The following is a 22,482-nucleotide window of genomic DNA, read 5'->3' as shown; positions in this document are numbered from 1 at the left end:
GCTTTACCATTGAAGTTATCGACGAAAACGAATCTCCGATTATTGTGACATTTCTTGATTTGAATGGCCAGTTGACGTTTCCTAACAACTTTCCAGTAGTAAAGGAAAATTCAGCAACAAACACAGTTGTGGGCACGATTGAAGCCGGAGACCCGGATATCAATGAAAAGATTGTCTTCAAGTTGACAGATGATGCCGGTGGTTTGTTTACACTATCCACTCCATTGCAAAGCAGTTGCAAGAGCGTATCTGGAACTCCAGTAGAAACATTTGTTGAAGGAAAGTTGGAGTAAATTTTTTGAATTGTGTTTGTGTGAGTGTAGGATGTCAAGACTGCGTGTCAGGTGCAAATTGTTGTGTCTGGAATGTTGAATTACGAGCTGAATAGCCAGCACGATATCACAGTGTTAGTATCCGACTCAAACGGTAAGACCTACTTGGCCAACTTCACGGTCACCGTACAAGATGTAAACGACCCTCCAACGGTACCGAAACAAAATGTTTGTTGTGTCGTGTTTGTATGTTGTGTTGTTTGTATAGAGCTTGGAATTAGCCGGTGGATTGGCGACAGTTACTGAAAACCAGCAGTCAGCTGTAGTAGGAGAACTCGTCACAACCGACGACGACCGACATAAGAAGTTTACTTACTCTCTTGTGAGTGATGGAGGTGGACCGTTTGATATAGTGGGGAAAGAAGTTCGACTGAAGAGCGGAACAAGCGTCGACTACGAGAAGAACAAACAATTCAGCATCCGCATTAAAGTGACCGACGGAGGATCACCCGCAATGTCTTTGACGAAAACGTTTATAGTAAAAGTTATTGACGTCAATGAAGCTCCCACCAATGTCTATTTGTCTAAATACGAGGTTTGTTTTTCAAAGTGTTGCGAAAATTGGAGTAAAATAATAATTTTGCTTTTTAGGTCAATGAAAATAGTGACGCGGGTACAGAAATAGGAACTATTAGTACAAAAGACCCGGACAATGACGATACAATTACTCAGACTCATATTTATAGATTAGATGATGACGCCGGAGGAAGATTCGCAATCGTCAATGGTGCTCTTAAGGTTGGAAGATCTTCGATGGTCGCAGACATTGATAAAATTATTATATATTTTATTTTATCTCTAAGGTGAAACCTTCAAACAAGCAATGTTTGAATTCTGGTGGAGATTTCTGTTTGCTGAATTACGAAAAGTCGACAAGTCATCGCATTGTAATCGAAGTTACTGACAGTGGCAAACCGTCAATCAAGAAAGAGTTTGTTGTAACAATTAAAGTTTTGGATGTCAACGATAGTCCTCGATCATTCACAGTCAGCAATCTGTTGGTACGTATAGACTAGTAACTTAAAAGCTAGGTTTTATCATTTTCGAAGGTGCGAGCGTTCGAATGTAATTCAGGAGATGCATTGTGTAGCTAATGTGGTGTGGTGTTGTCTGTGTGTGGTGTGGTGTGGTGTGGTGTGGTGTGTGTGTGTGTGTGTGTGTGTGTGTGTGTGTGTGTGTGTGTGTGTGTGTGTGTGGTGTGGTGTGTTTCCGTGCGTGCGTGTGTGTGAGGAGAGAGAAGGGAAGTGAACGGAGAGAGGAGAGAAAGTACCTGATATGTGTTGTTGTGAGTGTTGGTATTAGTGTGGTAACTAGTGTAGTGGTTAGAGTAGACGTAAACGACATTTCTATTTTATAAACATACGAACATGCATAAATACGGACGCATCTGATGTGGTTGTATTCTTTGGCAAAGCTAATTTGTTATGAAGCAAGTAACAACACTCGTAGTTACTATAGTATTATTACTTTTTTAACTATCCAACTTCTATATAGAAATTATCCGTAGTTATTTTAATATTAATGTTGCAGATTAACGAAAATCTTCGTAAAGGAACTCTAATAGGAAGCTTGTCAGCTGATGATGAAGATTCTAGTTCCTCTCTATCATATCACATTATTTCGAGCGACGGTGGAAACTTTAACTTGAGTGGTAACCAACTGTTTACTGGACAGCTCGAGAACTATGAAGTTCGATCGTCATACCAACTCAAATTGCAAGTCAAAGACAACGGATCTCCACAACTCTCTGTGAGCGGTCACCACACCGGTCGGCGTGTGTCTGTCCGTGACGTCATTTGTGTCATATTATAGATAAATCAATTATTTACTGTGACCGTTATTGATGTCAACGAACGACCAACTTCGGTTTCTGTCTTCCCAACAGACGGACAATTAAACTTCACGGTCAACTTTCCCAAAGTTCGAGAGCACACATTAGCTGGTACTGCTATCGGTACAGTGGAAGTAGTGGACGTGGATAAAGGAGAAATGATGACGATCACTTTGGACGACGATGACGGAGGGAATTTTCGAATAGCAACGGGAAATGACGTTCGTTGTGGTTCTACAACATTACAAGTAATCATTTCAGTCATTCTACTTTCAGACTGAAGTGACTAATTAAGAGAATATCTCGTTTTTAGGGTTTCAATTCCGTTTGCCGAGCCAAACTTTTTGTTGGAAAGACGTTAGACTACGAAGTCAATGTGCAACACACGATCATCATTCGCGCTACCGACAAAAGTGGACACGGTCTCTCTCGAGTAGTCAAGTTGACTGTCTTTGTAGTAGACGTCAATGATCCTCCAACTGTATTTGCATACTAAAATTTGTGAAATGATTGTCATAAAAACGTGTTTATGTTTTGTATTTAGGACGTGGATGTGGCTAGCGGCAATCCTCGTGTGCACGAAAATGTAAACGGTGCTGTCGTTGGAGAAGTGTCGGTCACAGATCAAGACACGTGGCAGTCGCACTCGTGTCAACTTACTGACAGCGCCGATGGCCGTTTTGTGATGGTCGGTCGCGAAGTACGAGTGAGTTCGAATGCAAACTTGGACTACGAGTCGCAGCAGCAACATACTATAACCGTCCAATGTACTGACGACGGAACTCCTCCTCTTAGTGTAACAAAAAGCTTCACGGTCAAAGTTCTCGATGTTAACGAGAAACCACAGGCAATTCACATCAGTCACGACACGGTAGCAATAATACCAATACTAATTTGTTTCATTTATATACTAGGCATGTCTGTCGTGCTGTATTTTCTAGATACCGGAAAATGCAAAGTTCATGCACGCTGTGGGTCGACTGTCAGCATCGGATCCCGACAATTCACACTCTATTAGACAAACGTTTACTTGGAAACTCGTAGATAGTGCCGATCGTCGCTTCAGAATGGATGGAGATATTCTCAAGGTATCAGAATGAGATCTACATTTCGAATTCTTTTTGTCTATTGTTTATGTGACGTCTACAGGTTGCAGTATACAATAGCAAGTGTCTAGCTCTAGGTGGCAAGTGGTGTATGTTGAACATGGAGGAAAAGAATAAATACGACGTTGTAGTGAGAGTGACAGACAGCGGGTCGCCTCCGCTCGTTAGAGATGAGATCATCACAATCCACTTGACAGACGTCAACGACAGACCGAGGAATCTCGATTTATCGAGTAACACCGTTTACGAAAACGATCCCAAAGATACTTTAGTGGGACTTCTCTTCGCTACAAATGAAGACAAAGGACAGACTTTGGAGTACGTCTTGGTCGATGACGACGACGGCAAGTTTAAAATCGTCGCTAACGAGTTACGGAAAGCGTCGCCTGCAGACTACGAGACGTCGACGAGTCATTCGATATTGGTGACCGTAAGAGACGACGGAATACCTTCACTTAACGTTAGTCTAGTCTCTTCTATTTCTAACCTGCACGTCGTTTATCTAGTGAAACAATGTTTTTATTTTACAGATTTCGAGACGTTTTGTCATTGAAGTTAGAAACGTCAATGAACCTCCATTCAACCTTTCCATCGTGCAAGGTGACGAGGGAGACGTGGCGTTCGAGATGAACAAACCACGTGTTACGGAAAATTCTAGTTTGAATAAATTGGTGGGAATAGTCGAGATAGTCGAGTACGACAGCAACGACACGGTCAAATTTATTTTGGATTCGGCTGACAAAATTCCGTTTAAACTCGATGATGCGGGCAGATGTGAAACTTTCACAAATGTAACAGTAAGTATATATTCTGTAGCGTGAATGCGTCAACTAAACCACAATTTCTTTTCCTTGACATGTTAGGGAGTCAACACTCGTTGTTATACGACGTTACGAGTTGCTGGACATCTCAACTTTGAAGAACAAGGAAGCTATTACATCAACATTCGTGCTGTAGACGCAAACGGGCTCTTTGTCGTTCGCAGATTTAAAGTGGAAGTGATTGATGTCAACGACGTTCCAATCGTGAGACACAAAAATCTCATATCATTGGTATCGCATCAACTAGACGCAGTATTTTGTAGAATATTCATATTTCTAATCTAAGAGTGAATGAGAATTTGAACAATGTTCTAATCGGTTGTTTGAACACCGACGATGAAGATCCAACACACAATCACACTTACACACTGCAGGACGATTTTGCCGGTCTCTTTGATATCTTTGATGGATGCCTCTACACGTCAGCGACGGCCGATTTCAACTACGAGACGCTCAACACGATAAACATTACAGTTCGCTCCGCAGACGATGGCAAACCGTCTTTGTATCGAGAGGAGTTGTTTACAATAACGATATTAGATGTCAACGAACATCCGTTCATAATCACTACATCACATCTCAAGGTTAACAATTAACAACGTTTGAGTATTTGTGTATGGTCACTCGATGCCGCTGCGTTGCAGATGCCAGAGAATAGTCCAGTAGACAGCGTCGTTGTCGTCGTGAATGTCCACGATCCGGACAATGACGGACCGAAAGGAAAATGGCAGAACTACAGTTGTAGTGCGATTGACGACGCAAGTGGACGATTTGTAGTGAAGGAAAATGTTCTCAGAGTGAGCAATTTTCCATAGTAATTGAGACGTTGAGAAACGACGATGACTTGTATGTAACTTGCAGGTTGCCGCAAGTGACTTAAATTACGAGATGAATACTTCTCTTCCCGTCGTCATCCGCTGCACCGACACGGGCATTCCAACCCTTTATGATGATCGCAAGTTTACCATACAAATCCTAGACGTCAACGAGGCACCAGAAAGAATTATAATGACAGGAGGAGAATTTCCAGAAAACACAGCTGCAGGAGTCGTAGGTAAATTTTATACAATCGATCCAGATGACCAACTGACAACCAGAGAGGTGATAACGTGATGATTAAGTTTTAAATTATATTCTCATCATCGCTAGTTTTAGAACTTTACGTATATCATTTCGAATGCAAAAGAAGGGTTACCATTTGCCATCAAGAACAGCGAGCTGGTCACAACCAAGACGCTAAATTACGAGGAGACGCCATCTTGGAAGATAACGGTGACGTCAATAGATCACGGTGGCCTAACCATAACAGAAACATTTCAGGTAAAGTTTTAAAATAATTATTCAAAATTTGGACTTTTAACGAACACATGATTACAGGTGTCTGTACGTGACTTAAACGATGTACCGACTGATGTCGGTCTTGCAGGAAGTTTGTCTCTTCCAGAGAGCAGCAGCGCTCGTACATTTGTCGGATCGGTTGATGTAGTCGACGAAGATGTGAACCAAACATATCAAGTGTTTCTGTTGAATGTGACAGCAGGGTATAATAGTATTGCACAAAACAAATTTCGTGACTTCAGTTGATAATAAATATTTCTATAGTGTCGGCAATTTATCTCTACGTCCGTGGCCATTTTCTCTTGATTCTACGACCGGTCATTTGACGGTCTCTAAAGGTGCCGTTCTAGACTATGAAAGCATTTCTTACTATATTCTTCAAATCATCGCAATCGACTCTGGAACTCCTTCGTACAACGTGACAGGACACATAACCGTGCGGATCGCTAACATCAACGAACAGCCCACTAACATATCACTCGATTATGACCAAGTAAGTGCAGCCGACGGTTGAATTAGAATGTCATATCGTGATACTTCGTATTTAGGTGTTGGAAAACAGTCGTGTAGGAACTGTTGTAGGATATTTAAACGTAACAGATCCGGACAACTCTCGTGTGAATAATGTTCAGTCACATATCTGCGTCGTTCTGCGACCGTCTACTTCTCTCTTTATGGTAGAAAAGACAGCAAGATACAGTGTGTTGTGTGTGCTACGTTCATTTTTGTTACTGTTGTTAACATTATAGGTTATAAATAACGTGACCTTAATGGTTGCAAGTGATACCCTAGACTACGAAGTGGAAGAATTTCATAACATTACGGTATACTTATTTAACGACTTAGCAACTACAATCTATACTAATTGTGTTGTTGTTGTTGTTGTTGTAAACCGTAGCTTCGTTGTTTTGATAACGGTCAACCTCAATTGTATGTGGACAAAGCATTTACTATTCGCGTTCTTGATATTAACGAGCCTCCTACCGACGTGGCTTTAAGCAATTCCAAAATTCCTGAAAATTTACCGCCGTTTACTCTTGTTGGCGTCGTCACTTGTCGAGATCCTGACAACGCGGTCAACCGCAACCGTTCTTCTGTCATCTTTAGTTTAAATTCCAATGGACCGTTTGTACTTGTGAACGGCACCATTTTGCTGACGACTAGGCAGTTGGACTTCGAGAACACATCGTCTTACAATATTACGTTGACCGCCACAGACGACGGAATGCCACCTCTCGATACGATCGTTTCGTTAACTGTTGACGTGATAGACACGAATGATCATCCTCAATCCATTCGTTTCGCTAGCAACGGCGTTCCAGAAAACTCCCCCATAGGAACTGTAGCCGGAAGTTTTTCTGTCTACGATGAAGATAAACTCCAGGATCATTTGTGTTTGATTGCACGAGTTGTTGATACTATGAGTACGTCCGTCTTTCTTGACTGTAGTAGTTACTCGATATACAAATGTTTCTGTTTAGATCTCTTTACTATTGTTAACAATCAGTTGGTGGTGGCCGTAAGCGAGGGACTGGACTTCGAGCAGAGTCCGAGTCATACGATGATCGTACGCTGCACTGACAATGGAAAACCGCGCTTATACGTCGAGGTACGGTAGCAACATAGAGAAAGACAAAAACCGACCGACAGACGGACGGTCAGTCAGACTGCATGTGTTTAATGTACATGTACATCTAACTGGTTATTACAGTAAGGCAATTAAGTTTCTGTGTGAGAAGTTAGATGGTATGTAAATACTTAGAAACTGTAAATTACAACAGTCATACATGTTTGAACAATTAGACCTCCTGAAATGAATAAAACGTCTCTAGTGTTGAATAGTAAATTGATGCACAGAATGACGCTCCGAATGAAGTGACACGAATAGATAGAAGACAGAGCGGAGAATTAAACAAAATACTAAGAGTCTTTGTATTTGAAGCAACTGACGTCGTTGTTTCTATAACTTCAGGCTGAGATTACTGTAGATGTTCTTGACGTCAATGAAGTACCGTCCGACATCATTTTCCACTCTGTCGGTTCGCTCGACGAGGATGCTGCACCGGAAACTTCTGTAGCCAAGTTTACCATTATCGATCCCGATTTTAATCAGACTCACGTCTGCCGCTTGCTCAACGGATCGGAATATTTTCACATTTTGCAAGAAGACGTTCCCGAGCTGCTGCTGTCACGTAATGCTCATATCGATTATGAAACGGATCCTGACATTTGGGTCAGGCTTCTCTGCACGGACAGCGGGAGACCTCCACTTAATATTGAGCGATCGTTTCACGTCGTTGTGGCTGACCGGAATGAGGCGCCTACACAAATTATTTTTAAAGGGCACGAATCGTTTCCAGAAAACATTCCAAGTGGAACGGTTATTGGTAATTTGATGGTTGTCGACGAAGACATCGGACAATCTTATATATTTCGAGTAATTGGACGGTGGGCGTCTGCCTTTAAGGTTGTTATTGGGTGTTGATGTATGTTGAGTGACGGCTTTTCTCGTTTAATGTACGTTGTTGTGTAGATATCGAAGAGACAGTTGGTTGTGACCGATGCAACCCAGTTCGACTTTGATCGTTTGGCTGTGCCAATCATCAATGTTACCATATCTGTATATGATGATGGTTTGCCTTCTTCTTATACTTATGTTCAAACGTTTTTCTTCAATATTACAGGCCATCCGGAGCCTCCAGTTAACATTCGAGTAGCCGGCGGTGCGTGGATTTACGAGAACAGTAGCATTGGGGAGAAAGTAGGACAGTTGATCTGTGACAACCCGGAAACAAATGAAATAGTCATCTATAAGATAGTAAGCATTGATGGAGACGAAAATTCGAGGGAATTCTACATGAACGGATCAAGTCTGTACTTGAATACTACTCTACAATATGATAAGATCTCTACACACAAGATTCTAATATTGGCAGTAGACGACGGTTTCCCGCCACTTTCGTCCCAAGAGACTTTGTCTGTGACGGTGAAACCAATAGATCCGTGTGCTACGAACACATCGGAATGCCACAAATACGCTACGTGCAATAGACTGGGATCAACGACGGCAAGCTGTCAATGTCGAGACGGCTTTACAGGAGATGGTAAACAGTGTTATGACATTCCTGAATGTGATTTGGAATTTATCTCTGCCGCTGCAAACAAAACATCTCAAAACTTATGTGCAAACGGCGGTACGTGTGTAGATGGCATAGGCAACTACAGCTGCATGTGTGCTAGCGGCTGGACTGGTAGACGCTGTCGCGAAGAGATCGACGAATGTTTATCTTCTCCTTGTCTTTACGGGAAATGTGATGATGATATAGGAAGATATTTCTGCTCTTGTAAGAAAGGATTTACTGGATCGAATTGCGAAACTAATATCGACGATTGTGCTTCACTTCCCTGTGATTCTGGCACATGCATCGATGGTATAGACACGTTCACTTGTACGTGTCCGCCATCCTATAAAGGATACCGCTGTTCTTTTCATACAGGTCCTTGTCAACATGACACGTGCCCAGGACAAATATGTGTTCCTCGACCCACTAAGGGTATAGATGCTTTGTTGGGACAAAGAAAAGGTGCACGGCCAGACAATAGTTTATCAGAGAGATACTGCACTGATGAAAACTATGTCTCCCACATCAAAATTCGTCTTCCTCCAGGTAATGATGGCATCGAAACCAAATTGGACGATGACTTTGAGCGTCTTCTTGAAGATAGTCTCAACGTTGCATCTTTTAATTCTTCCGGTACTATGATCGAATCATCAACTGTCTACATCGTACAAATGGAAGTGATAGGGGAGAGCGCATTCGTTCACTTTGTTGTGATTACCGATGATGGAAACAACACTGCCAGTCGACTATTGTCTAAACACGAAGTTCAAGACATTCTTTGCCCGAATACACTGAAGCATGACAATGATTTCTGCTCTAACTTTACAACTCCAAGTATATCATCTTTACATTTCATCGGTGCCCCTTCCCCTTCCGTCAAAGAGTTCACATTGCCCATCGTTCTGTCGCTGGTTGCCATTGCAGTCGTCGTCGGTTGTGGTTTGCTGCTACGCATTTGGATCGTTAGGAAGTCGAGAAACGCCAGACCAGTGATCGATGACGGCGCAAATAATCCATTTATTCGCCCAAGTCGCCACAACCAGATGAAGGCGAATCCTTTATACAAAGAAGTAAATGGTACTTTTCTGTACAAAGAAACAGACAACCCACTGTACGACAGCGATGACGAATGCAGCGTCGACTATGAATACGACAATCCTAACGATGTTCACGGCGTCGGAAATCCTTTGTTTTTGGAAGACAATTCGACGATGGATTCCGATATAATGTGCTCTAATCCTCTTTACGAATCTTCTAGAGCAGAAGATACACAAATGATCTGCAACAACCCTTTGTATAGAGAAGACAGCACGGTCAATCAAATATACGAAGGATCTGGTAACGTCTATGACGATCCTCAATCGATTCTCAGTGATGCCACTTGAATGACGTCAATGTATTGTGACTGCTTCTTGTGAAGGACACCTTTATGTGGCGTGCTTGTTCATTCAGTCTGACAGTCTCTAGTTTTTGTCGTAATTACTCTAAGATTGCTCGAATGTTAAAACTGGCGTATTAGAATTTGCCTCCTGAAGTCTAGCAATAGATCCTGAAATGTGTTTCTCTATCGTTGGTTGTTCTAGTGATCGACTACTGTAACTAGTGTAGCCTCGCCCCAGACGCAGTGTAGATTGCATTCCAATATGCGCTGCGATCACCACTACATAATGGTGATGGCAGGGCATCCGGGACTGCCACCACGATGGCAAGGCATCCGGGACTGCAATCCACACTGCTTCTGGCGAGGCTAATGTGGTGCAACAAGTGCGCGCTTACCTTTTTGGTACAGTACACAAATGTAATGTAGTAATACAAGTCTAAAACATTTTGAGAAAATGATGGGTATGTAGGGATGGGTATGTACTTATGTCATTTATGCCCATCTCCTACATCACATTCACAACTGCTGCAAGCGATCTAGGTAAAAGAGTGTGATGTAGGAGATGGGCATAAATGACATAAGTACATACCCATCCCTACATGCCCATCATTTTCTCAAAATGTTTTTAGACTTGTTTCATATATTTTTGGACTTGTTTCATACATTTCTAGATGGAAATGACAGTTTTAGTAGAAAGGAGAGCATTAATTAATTGAAAAGAAGAAGAAAGGAAAGCTTGCGTCGCTGCATTTCGCACGGTGACTGAGAGGGAGCTAGACGATGACTGGGCTAAAGTTGTTAACTGGGACGTTAGCGAGAATGCCGTGTGACGTTGCTGTATTTGCATAGCTAGAGAGCTCTAAGACTAAAGAGGGGTAATGCATCGAGTATGTGTATGTAGTTTGAAATGGAAATGACAGTCCTAGCGCTATAGACAACGGGCAGCTAGCCTTCCAAACGGTACGGGTGTAGTCACATGTACACACGTGACCGGAACAGCTAGCCTTTCAAAGGATAGTCACATGTACACACGTGACCGGAACAACATGGCGTTGTGGGAAGCAAATATGGCGTTGTGGGAAGCAAATATGGCGTTGTGGGAAGCAGTACGTGGAATTGCATGGCAGCAGTTGACTGATACAAGGTGACTTACACGGAAGTACGTAGCAGCTGACGGATGTACGTAATAACACTGATTGCATCTATAAACAATCCCATGACCTAGCTAGGGTTCCACGAAAGAAACACACGCTTACATGCACAGAGAGTCACACAGGACGCCGCGCCGTTGAACATAGTCGTACATGTTCAACTACACGCAACTGTAAGCAGCATGTAGCAGCAGGTGGAAGTGGCACCTAGGCTTCCAAACGGTACGTAGTCACATGTACACACGTGACCTGAGCAACATGGCGTTGTGGGAAGCAGTACGTGAAATTGCATGGCAGCAGTTGACTGATACAAGGTGACTTTGCATATTTCTAGCTGGTGGGTCAGTGCAATTCTTCGGACAAGAGCGAATCGTTTGGTGTGACTCTCGTCGTTGTAGCTGCTTCGAGTGAGGCGCTAGCCTGGCTGACAAAAGTGAAAAGTGAAATGTGAAATGTGAAAGAACAAATCGGGTTTTTTACTTGCCGATAGCTGGCTTCTGAGGCGCTTAGTGTCAGCGGTGATAGTCTGGCTACCGTTAGGAACGTTTGAAGTTGAGCGCTACGTGGGTCCGAGATCTCTCTATTGAGTTCTGACAGATCTGGTTCGGATCCGTTTGGATACTTTTGTATGGGGCGCCATTTTAGATTCTTCGCATCCCTACATAGGGAGTGCTACCGCACTCCCTGATAATAGTTTTACGTCTTAGCGCACGTTAGCATATTAGTGGTTATATAACACATCGCTTACTTAAAATATATCAGCCTTTTTACCTGCAATCGCCGTGTACCACATTGGTGACAGGAGTGGGATTTTAGAATGCAACGTGATGTGTCTCAGGTTTTCGATGGAACTGGAAATTTACTTTCCTTTCTAGACCGTATTACTGTCTGGACAGCACTTGAAGGTTTTGAAGGAGAAAGGAAGGCACTCGCCCTAGCATCCCGATTAGAAGGGGCGGTCTTTGAAAACTATCGACGTCTGAACAGTGAGGAAAAGCAAGATTTTGATGTTATCGTGGTTTCACTAAAGAAGGAGTTTCTCGGTGGGGCAATAGATAGGCGGCTCGCGGTGGAGGAGTTGCGTGGCAAAAATGGAAAAAGTTCGAAGAACCTCCAGCGGCGTTCGCGCACGACATTGACAGGTTAGTACGGCTAACGTATGCGGGGTTTGATAGTGGGTCCGCAATTACTTTGGCCAGAGACGTCTTTCTAGATGGTCTACCAAGAGAATTCCAAATTCTGTTGAAAAGAGACAAGACTACTAACGCTAAAGTTGTCAAAGAATTAGCTGAGGAAGTCAATCAACTTCGATTAGGCGGAATTCCCTCGGTCAGACCGGCACCGGCAAATGCAAGTCCAGTCAATCAAAGCAGTTTACCGGCTTCAGCAGTCAATCAAGTTTCCGGATGTGACATGGAAATCTACAACGATATGTCATCTACTCGTCAGACAGTTACCGCTTTTGGCAACGACAGTTTAGACACCCAAGCGACAGTGCAGTCGATGCGTGGTCGCAGTCGCGGTCGGAGGTGGACACCTAGAATGAAGTATCAGCAACCTCGAGACCCAATGCTTGGTAAGAGATGTTATATTTGGGGTGATATTAACCACCTTCAGTTTAGTTGTCCTCATTTTCACGATTGTCATCGATGTTTGAGACTGGGGCATGTTGCCCGAAACTGTGCTGCTACATCTCCTGCATCAAAGAGAGGAGGTCAGATCACTAATCTAGCCACGGCTCTTCACGGTCTAATTATGGTTACCGCTAATATTGACCAGCAACCTCTTTCTTTTTTGGTGGATACAGAAGCAGACATCAGCTTGATACCACTTGATGTTGTTCAGATGAACCACATGACAGTTAGAAGGAATATTGTTCGACAACCAATAATGGTTGATGGTACTACCTTACAGTGTGAGGGAACTGTAGTTACGTCGTTTCAGTTGGGATCTCAAAAGGTATACAGTCCATTTTACGTTGCGAAAGGAATCGACTGTGGGGTTTTGGGCACTGATGTTCTGTCGACCCTTGAGGTCCAGATAGATGTTGCTAATAGAAAGTCATTGTTGAAGGGGGAAGAAGTGACAACATTCCAACCAGTCAAATCAGAACCAACAAGGTCTGAAGAGCGTTTATTGAAGTTTGGTCGGGTGTATTCGCCAAGCAGTGTACTATTCAGACTTGGGCAAGAAACCACCATTTGGGGAAATATACACTCCAATGCTACTAGTGAATGGACAGGAATTGTGGAAGTAGTGGATGAGTTATCTGAACGTTCAGGACTTTTGGGATGTGCTACCTATTGTGTTGGAGAAAAAAGGAGAGATGTTCCAGTGAGCGTTATGAATGTCTGCACAGAACCTGTAGTAGTACATGAAGGACAGAGTTTGGCGGAATTTACTGAAGCAACTGCGTTGGATGGGGTTGACAGAAGACCAGTTGGAAAGAGTACCGATATTTACAACTCAATGGTTGACATAGATCTGGGTGAGTCATTGAGCTCTGAGGAAAAACAACAATTGGAGAATCTTCTAAAACGTCATCGAGACGTGTTCGCTTAGCCAGGCAATAAAGGGTATTCAGTGGATGTTGAACATACGATTCCGCTTTCTACCAAAACTCCAAATAGCTTGCCGCCCTCGACGTCTACCTACAAGATGGAAAGTTGAGGTTGAAGATGAAGTGAGACGATTACGGCGAGATGGACTAATTCAACCATCTACTTCTGGATATGCGGCACCTATATGTCCAGTTAGCAAGAGTGATGGGAGTCTTCGTTTATGCGTAGACTACAGACAGTTAAATGGTAAAACTAAAGACACAGCAATACCAACTGGGAATCTTCAAGAGGTGATTGAGTCACTATCAGCAGCGAAATATTTTAGCATCTTGGATTTGGCAAGAGGATATTTTCAAGTGCCAATCGTGGAAAAGGATAAGAAAAGACAGCGTTCCGGACACCTTCAGGTTTGTATGAATTCAACAGAATGCCCTTTGGATTGAAGGGAGCTCCAGCAACGTTTTGTCGAATGATGTCACTAGTCTTTGGACACTTAACACCAATTCAGCTAGTCTTCTATATGGATGATCTCTGTATAGTTTCAGATACATTTCAATTACATTTGAATCGGTTTACAACTCTTCACAAACACGGACTTCGACTTAACGCGAAGAAATGTCAATTTGTTACAACTCAGGCAATATTCTGTGGATTTCATATTAGTGCAGAAGGAATTAATCTTTATCTGGAGAAGGTTGCTGCTATTGAAAGAATACCTACACCCACTACTGTCAAGGAGGTGAAGGTATTCTTGGGCATCACTGGTTTTTATCGTCGATTTATTCCACGGTATGCTACAATTGCAGCACCTTTGACATCTATGTTAGCTGGAGAACAGAAATTTCAGTGGTCAACTCATTGTCAAGATGCATTTAATACTTTGAAGCGAAAAGTCTACAGCACCAATCTTGGCTCATCCTGTGGCAGATAAATCATTTATTTTGACTACAGATGCATCAACTGTAGGGATTGGTGCAGAACTGGCACAAGAAAGAAGGACTACGACCGATTGCATATTTTAGTAGAGTTTTATCTAAGACAGAGAGACGATACTCTACATATGATAGAGAATTTCTTGCAGTCGTTATGGAAACTCGTCACTTTCGACACCATTTGCTTGGAACAAAATTTTTGCTGCGGACTGATCATTTCCACTCCAATATCTATCCACTGCTAAAGACCCGTGTGGCCGTCGCGCCAGATGGATAGCGGAATTACAAGAATACTGCTTCACTACTGAATACATAAAAGGAGATCAAAATAGAGTGGCGGATGCTATCAGTCGTCTTGGATTCGGTAATGGCGAAGAACAGTTTACTCAGGAAGACAATATAACAAGTTCCGCGTTATTGTTTTCACCTCAAGGAAACTCACCAAGAGTTTGTATGTTGAGCGATTGTTGAACGACGAACACTTTCAGGGACTTCCAGAGGAGAGATCTTGTGCTATCAGCGGCATTTAGCCATGTCAGTGGAAATACAGCAAAGCAATTGAGTTTGGATCATCCAGAACAACTACAATTACAACGTTTACTACGGGAGAAGTTAACGCTATCTAAAGATGGAATATTATATAGAACATCATCTCAAGGGCATTCACAGATTGTCCTATCTATTGCTCTAATACCTGAAATACTTCGGCTGGCGCATGCTAATGCTTTCTCAAGACATCAGGGCGTCAAGAAGACATTGACTCGGATATTGGGTCGATTTTGGTGGAGCACTGTAAACAGAGATGTAATGGATTACACAAAATCTTGTCATACATGTGGGGAAAAGGATGCCACCACATCAAAGAGCGCGAGCTCCATTGAAAGAACGCCCTATAGCAGAGAAACCGTTTGAGAGAGTCGAAATAGACATTAAAGGACCGTTACCTCGAACCGACAAGGGACTACAATTTATCTTAGCTATTCAGGATGCATTTTCCAAATATGTGGAATTGTGCCCATTGCAACGACAGACAACAGAAGAAGTAAGTTGCAAGATTCAAGAATGGATTGGTAGATATGAACTATCAGAAGTAATTCATTCCAACAATGGAACGTGTTTCACAAGTCGAGCTTTGAGCAATTTTGTAGTCAACATGGAATACGACATACTAGGTCAACGGTATATCACCCCAAACAAATGGTGCGGTAGAACGTTTCAATAAGACAATGGGAGAAATGCTAGCAAAGGTGATAGATTCTAACCATACAACATGGCAAAACCATTTGACACGAGTCCAACTGGCCTATAATACGTTGTACCATGAGTCGATTGGAGACATTCCATATAGAGATATTTTCAAAGAGATGCCTAGAACGTTGTTACAAGCTGCAGCAGATTCTGTGTGCAGGGTAACAGAACACGAGACGACGTCACCAATGGCTTATGTAAAGAACAGTTTGACATCTGTTCCTGACATATACCAAAAGGTAAAGAAAAACTACAGTCATAGGTCAAATGGAAGACAGATACAGTACAACAAATCAAAGATACACTTCACCCCATACAGTGTTGGAGATCTAGTGTGGATTGCACGTCCTAGTGGAGGGAAACAAGTATCTCGTTCTTTCTGTCCACGATGGACGGAACCTTATAAAGTTGTTAAAAAGATACCCGACATAGTATACAAGGTTCGTCGACCATATGGGAGGAAGGATGTGACTCTCCATCATGATAGAATAAAATCATATGTACAACGTAACTTGCGTTTTAAAGATATTAGAACAGATGTAAACCAACAGAGGGATCTTTTGGATACTAAAAAATGTAAACCAACAGAGAGAGATTCTCTCAGATATTTCCACAGACTCTGAGGATAATCCTGAAGAGTTACCTGATCCCGTTGAATCAGATTCTAACTCAAGTACTGAAGCTCCTCGAGTACTTAGAAGATCTCAATGTCAAAGATCTCGCCCACAATATCTGAATGATTATATTGTAGACTCAGACTTTAGTCCTTCGTCTGAGGGGGAGTGATGTAATGTAGTAATATAATAGTTTCACGTCTTAGCGCACGTTAGCATATCAGTGGTTATATAACACATCGCATTAGAATATATCAGTCTTTTTACCTGCAATCGCCGTGTACCACACAAAGAAGCATCCAACACTCAGGAATTTTCAGTTTCTTTGGTGATGCTTGCAGCATCGTACCCAGTTTCCTCCTTGCGCTCACTCCACGTGTTTTAGCACGTGCATTTTGCTCCACTAGCGAGGAGAAGGACTGCAAACATATTATGTCACATGGATTTCAGTGTGTTGATTGCATGGCCAAAACTGTAACACGAGATGAAAAATGTTGTAACAAAGACACGCGTACGATCCTAGTTAGTAGAATAGCTACCTTCAATTAGACGGCTATTGGCGATTGTTCTGGTGACAGAGTTTGACGAAATTTACTGAAGTAGTTACTGTGTTGGATGTAGATCGTACACCAGCTGGAAAGAGTACAGTACCAATATTTATAACCTAATAGTTGAAATAATCTTGGTGAGTCATTGAGCTCTGATGAGAAACAACAGTTTGAAAACCTTCTAAACATCATCAGGGCGTGTTCGCTTACCCAGGCAATGAAGGGTATTTAGTGGATGTTGAATAGCCCACTTCTGACACCAATGTAGTGTATACGGTGACTGCGATTTAATAAAGTAAGTGGTATGCTAACGTGCGCTAAATAACTATGACTACTCTACTACATTAAAATAACAAATGGCAAATATTAATAGTTTTGGAGATAGAAAGCGTCAAAGGTAACATTTGCCAACATGGTTTTAAGAGAAACGCTATAATAAAGTTTTGCCAATGTTTCTATGTTTACGGTATTGCGAACAACAATCTATCAACACTTCGCAGCCGTGTTTGGAACTTCGAGCAGGATCCCACATCCGGGAATGACGAAAGCACAAAAGAGACTGGTCACGAAACTACGTTGAGCTAGTTCTTCACTGCTAGACGAACGGAATCTAGGTGTCAGTCGTTTTATCTTTGTATTAAATCAGCGGTGGAGGCGAATGTGGTAGACGTATACTACAGCGCGTGAAGCTCTTCTTCTCTTTAACCTCAAACGCACAAGTATGCATGTTGTACAAGCTTGCTTGTGTATCGGTTTGTTTTACTGGCCACAGTAGTAATTGAAGTGCGTTAATATTAACCTAATTCTTAGAATCTCTTGTTAGCTAATTAGTTGATATGTCTGTCGTACGTATGTACAGACTTGTGCTAATTTTAGGTAGATGGCTGTGCATGTCCAGTTGTTGATTTCTATTCAAAGGTGGTAGTCAATTTAGTGTATTAATACTAGACTATGAAGCAAACCACATGCAGTACTAGCGTCATTCAAAGTACCTACAGTGGAAAACTCTAGTTAGACACAGACTTTGCTTATCCTGTGACTGCCTGTTGATTTAATATGTCAACAATCAGTGTCATTTGTCATGCAGAACGTTACGGGAACACAAGTCAGCTAGCACTAATATTGGTAACTTGTCATCTACAGATCAGGATTGGTCAGTCTCTGGTGATGCTGGAGGTCAATTTGAAACAAGCATAGCCAATCAGGTTGTTTTTGCATGCAAGGCATTGTCTGGTATTGGCAACAAGATTTATAACATTACACAAAGGGAAACTATGGTTGATATCTGTAGTGTTTAGCGGTACCGGGTGTTTTGCTTATTCATTAGGCCTTGCTTGTAGTGTGTATTGTCTAGATGGCAGTTTGCTTGCTGTTGCTTGTTTATTCATTATCCTATTTATTTGATATAGCAGTTCAATGAACCATAGATGTGCAGCTGCAGGGTACAGTAGATTACAGAAACTCATGAGTTTGTATTGTTGATTGTACTAAGCGTATGTCTATCATCAATATCTTTAGGTATCGTTTCTTGTGCACATGCAACTTGTGCAATGTCCTGTAGTTGTTGCCAGATAGAAATGCTGTGTGTCTATAGGCATGACTAGCAGCTCATTCTATTGTCTTAGAGATTTCCTATGAGCTAAATGTCTAACTTATTTGCTGTAGGTGTGTTACGGTAGAATCATAGGAAAACTGTAGCCAAGGCTACAAGCAGACATTTGTTCTCTATATACCGCAGACATTTTGTTGTCTATGCAAACAGACTTCATGTAATATGCGTTGATCTTGTTTGTGGTGGTTGTCTCCGTCTTATCCTCATACATTTGCTATCTAGATTGTGTGGAACGGACTGTAGAGATAACGTTTCACTTGACCTGCAGCGTTGATAAGATTGTAGTGATATGCTGCTGCCCCCATGTTTCACTCCCCAGTAATCGCTTATAGCATTGAGCACCAAATGTTTACTGGACGAGTCGTTTTGCTCCCGCTATGACTTTGCTGCCACTGTGGTTTAGAAATGTTGTTCTTGTTTTTCAGTTTTGTGAACTATCACATAGTGCCTTGCCGGACAAACCAGGCAACTGCAAAGCTGGTAAATGGACCAACTGGGGTCCGTGTTCGGTGACTTGTGGCTATGGTGGTACTAAATTTCGTACTCTATTGACAACACAATGCAAGCTTTCTTCGGTCGAGTCTAAGCCATGCAGCAGTGGAGTCGTCAAGTAAGTTGCTCGTCTAGTATGTAATGTCATGCAGAAAGGCGATTTCGTGTTGATTTATGTTGCGGGGAGGCTCGTGTCTTGCATGTGGCTGCTGCGTGTGCTTCTCGAAATAATATAGGCAACGCGCAGAGCTTTGAACCATACAGTTGCTTTAATTAATCAACCTTAAAGTGGTACATGTACTACATGTGATGTAGAACATTTGCAATGACGCTGGTGTACCCATGAGGCTATATGGGCTAAAGATGAGTATTCTAAGCGTTGTGTGTATATAGATACAGATTGTAATTGAATGTGACAACGCGTGAGTCCGTTTGCATTTTGTGTGGGTGAATGGTGCAGTCGATTTAAGCGACTCAAGAAACTAGCAGGCATGTCGGCCGACTGAAGAGCATCGTGAATGCTAGAATCGTTTATACAGACTTCATTTACGCGTTTCTAGTTACGTGCATGTGTGACGACGGGTTTATTAAATACGTTTCTCTTTACAGAGCAATGAGTGAAGAGAGGCCATGCAGGCACTTGCAGGACCTCGTTTACAGACGACGTGTGGTACAAGAAGAAAAGTGTTAGTATAGGCAGGCAACCACGTGGAGTTTGCCTTTGACAACTATGTTGCACTAGACGACCTTTGATCCAAGTGATTAGCGGCCCGTGACTCCGTCTACTAGTAGACAAGCAATTTGTCGTCTTTCGACAGTCGGTTAATTAGATTTTGGCTGCTAAGTCTTCTTTCGATTTTCTTGGCCTTGTTTGCATGCGAGTGAATCGTTGGTCATTAGTTACTAGTACGTATATACAGTACCAATCCATACACGGACGGTTAAAGTTTGCTTCAAGTTCCAACAATTTTCTAGAACGTAGAAATGGCGATAGCAAATAGCAAGAGCCTGTCTCCAGCGTTAGATTATTAGCATGCAGTCTTCATGCAAGACAATTTATTTCCTACATTCGTTTTTGTCTAATGCCTCAGTCAATGAGGTCAAGCGAGTGGTGGCTTGTACACTTGAACGAATTGATTTACTACTTGGGCACAACAAAACGTAAATTTAAATAAGACACTCAAGATAAGGGATACGATTGTAGAGTACTTTAGCACCGCCTACTTTCGGTACCGCACGGTATATGGCAGGGCACAGATAGCAATACAGTGTCTTTCCTTCGTGCCTCTTGATCCTGTACATACTTTCGTATGTAGCCTCTCGTGACATTTGGTGGAGACAAATTGGCAGTGCCGTTCGAACCTAACCAAGAGGTTTCTTACTAAACGGAAACCGTTGGTATATAGAGGTTCCTATAGGCTTGTACACGTTCACGTATCGAATAGATGCTTTTATACATTCAATTTATACATCGGATTGTTAGGTATGTTGGGGATAGGTGGGGGAATGTTGTACTTGTGTGTTAGTATTTACTCGTATTTTGGTACAAGGGGTACTGGAGACTGCAGCTGGATAGTGATATGTTTGAATATCGATGGCATATTATAGAGTAGTACTGTTTCGCAACGGTACCATGCGCCTTCTTTGTGATTTGTCACTTGCACTAGTTCGCTACCCGTTCAGACTATGCTAAGTGAGCAATTGTTAGTTTGGGGGTGAAGGGAAGGTTGAAAATCAAGTCAGACAAACGTACCGTCATCGTTTACTGTTCGTTTAGGTTAGTCATTGACTCAATACGTTGTTACTGTTAGTTCATGATTTTGTCTGTTTGACATCAGATAGTAGGTTAGTAGTGCAGTATACTGTTAGATCAATTTGCAACAGACATTTTGGTATGTATCTTTGTATTTTGTATGAACTTTACATGATACATAGCTATGGCGGGCAATGTATCATGTAAAGTTCTGTTACTATATGATGATGTTTATATAATGATGGCGTTCAGTTTATGTGAGTATAACAACCATTTGCTGTCAATTTAGTTGCACTGTAACGACCTGGTCTGGTTGGTCACCTTGTAAAGGATGTGGACAGTCGATAAGAACGAGGACTCGACAAGTCACAAAGTATCGCGATGTCTTGTGTCTTGTATTAAATTTTGACGTCACGACTATAATGTAAACTTAGGTGGAACAAGTGTCAAGGAACGGCTTGTCCAAAGTTGCTACAAACTAAAAATTGTGACACAGGGGTGTGCTGTCCGGTGGACTGTCAACTCGGACATTGGGGTGCCTGGTCAGTGTGTACAGGAAAGCACCTCTGTAGCGGTAAAGGAACTCGGACAAGAAAAAAGGTCGTTACAATTCAGGCGACGTGTAAAGGCAAACAATGTAAGAAGGAGACACAGTCACAACCTTGCTTTGTTGCCTGTTGTCCACAAGACTGTCAGGTACCTTCTTCGTTCACTACAGCGAGGGTAGAAAAGTGAGGGTTGGTGGTGTGTAGGTGAGCGCCTGGGGTTCGTGGAGTTGTACTGTAACGTGTGGTAACGGACACACTTTACGCAAGCGGACTGTACAGAGCAAAGCATCGTGTGGCGGTCTTCCATGCCCTCACCTTGCAGAGACCAAGACCTGTAGTGGCCAACCGGATCGAGATTGCAAGGTATCTGCAACAGTAATTGATAACAATCGAGTTGATTGACGTTTAATTTTTAGGTCGGTAACTGGTCGTCGTGGGGTGCTTGCATACCAAAGAGCGGAAATTGCGGACAAGGGACTAAGACCAGTACCCGCACCGTTATTAAGAATCGTGTGTGTGGTGGAGCTGCCTGTCCGGCACTGTCTCGTACTATCGGCTGTATTCGCTGTTGTCTCACCAATTGTGTTACTTCTGATTGGGGGAAATGGAGCAGTTGCTCGGCAACGTGCGGATCAGGCGTCCAGTAAGCTCTCAAATTGGCCAAGTTACATATTGTGTCTTGTTATACTCGCTTCCGGGTATCTACTCGCTTTAGAGCATGGACACTCACGTGTGGCACCATAGGCGTAAGAACCAGGGGGCCACGGGAGCCATGGTTCCCCAGTCAGCAGCCTATGCTCACTAGATGTAAACTAGATTATTGTGAAAACGAGCTACAAGTGGAAGAAAACGAGGAGCTCCAATATACGACAGTGCAAACTACACTTGCGCGCAGACGTCCTGGGTACACGAGGCCACGCTTTCGCGTATTGCGGTTTGCCCCCAACCTTGATGCAATTTCTACGCCACTGTGTGTGACCACGTGCTTACGACTACGAGAAGCTGTCAGCATGTGGTCACGCACGTGGGCCTCATGTTATAAAGTGTGGACAAATCTATTTTGGACTGATTCTAATTTGTTTGTTTGTTTGT

At 42.5% G+C, this 22,482-nt stretch overlaps 2 protein-coding genes across 2 annotated transcripts; both read left to right on the top strand.

The window, feature by feature from the left end:
- The first annotated feature begins 192 nt into the window (after positions 1 to 192).
- LOC134177981 (protocadherin Fat 4-like) lies at positions 193 to 10,117 on the top strand. The gene is made up of 25 exons (XM_062644760.1): positions 193 to 201; positions 324 to 467; positions 541 to 867; positions 924 to 1,070; positions 1,136 to 1,333; positions 1,863 to 2,081; positions 2,145 to 2,411; positions 2,477 to 2,644; positions 2,708 to 3,034; positions 3,105 to 3,251; positions 3,313 to 3,729; positions 3,800 to 4,066; positions 4,133 to 4,294; positions 4,354 to 4,674; positions 4,735 to 4,887; positions 4,952 to 5,191; positions 5,246 to 5,410; positions 5,468 to 5,631; positions 5,693 to 5,921; positions 5,977 to 6,105; positions 6,178 to 6,252; positions 6,327 to 6,852; positions 6,910 to 7,037; positions 7,401 to 7,895; positions 7,962 to 10,117. The coding sequence occupies exons 1-25, from the start codon at positions 193 to 195 to the stop codon at positions 9,933 to 9,935; spliced, it is 7,398 nt and encodes a 2,465-aa protein (XP_062500744.1). The 3' UTR covers positions 9,936 to 10,117.
- An 8,828-nt stretch (positions 10,118 to 18,945) lies between these two features.
- Positions 18,946 to 19,925, top strand: LOC134177921 (thrombospondin type-1 domain-containing protein 7A-like). Its single transcript, XM_062644698.1, has 2 exons — positions 18,946 to 19,207; positions 19,699 to 19,925. The coding sequence occupies exons 1-2, from the start codon at positions 18,975 to 18,977 to the stop codon at positions 19,778 to 19,780; spliced, it is 315 nt and encodes a 104-aa protein (XP_062500682.1). The 5' UTR covers positions 18,946 to 18,974; the 3' UTR covers positions 19,781 to 19,925.
- The last annotated feature ends 2,557 nt before the right edge of the window (positions 19,926 to 22,482 follow it).

The sequence above is a fragment of the Corticium candelabrum genome, chromosome 4 (genome assembly GCF_963422355.1).
Source record: "Corticium candelabrum chromosome 4, ooCorCand1.1, whole genome shotgun sequence".
In the NCBI taxonomy this organism is placed as follows: Eukaryota; Metazoa; Porifera; class Homoscleromorpha; order Homosclerophorida; family Plakinidae; genus Corticium; species Corticium candelabrum.
This window is presented reverse-complemented; position numbering and strand designations above follow the sequence as displayed.

Excerpts from the sequence above, each read along its gene's own strand:
- LOC134177981 (XM_062644760.1), top strand. Across the intron at positions 468-540 it reads TCACGGTCACCGTACAAGAT|AGCTTGGAATTAGCCGGTGG; the intron begins GTAAACGACCCT and ends TTGTTTGTATAG. Across the intron at positions 1,071-1,135 it reads TCGTCAATGGTGCTCTTAAG|GTGAAACCTTCAAACAAGCA; the intron begins GTTGGAAGATCT and ends TTTATCTCTAAG.
- LOC134177921 (XM_062644698.1), top strand. The coding sequence starts at position 18,975 with ATGACTTTGCTGCCACTGTGGTTTAGAAATGTTGTTCTTGTTTTTCAG. Across the intron at positions 19,208-19,698 it reads TGCAGCAGTGGAGTCGTCAA|AGCAATGAGTGAAGAGAGGC; the intron begins GTAAGTTGCTCG and ends TTCTCTTTACAG.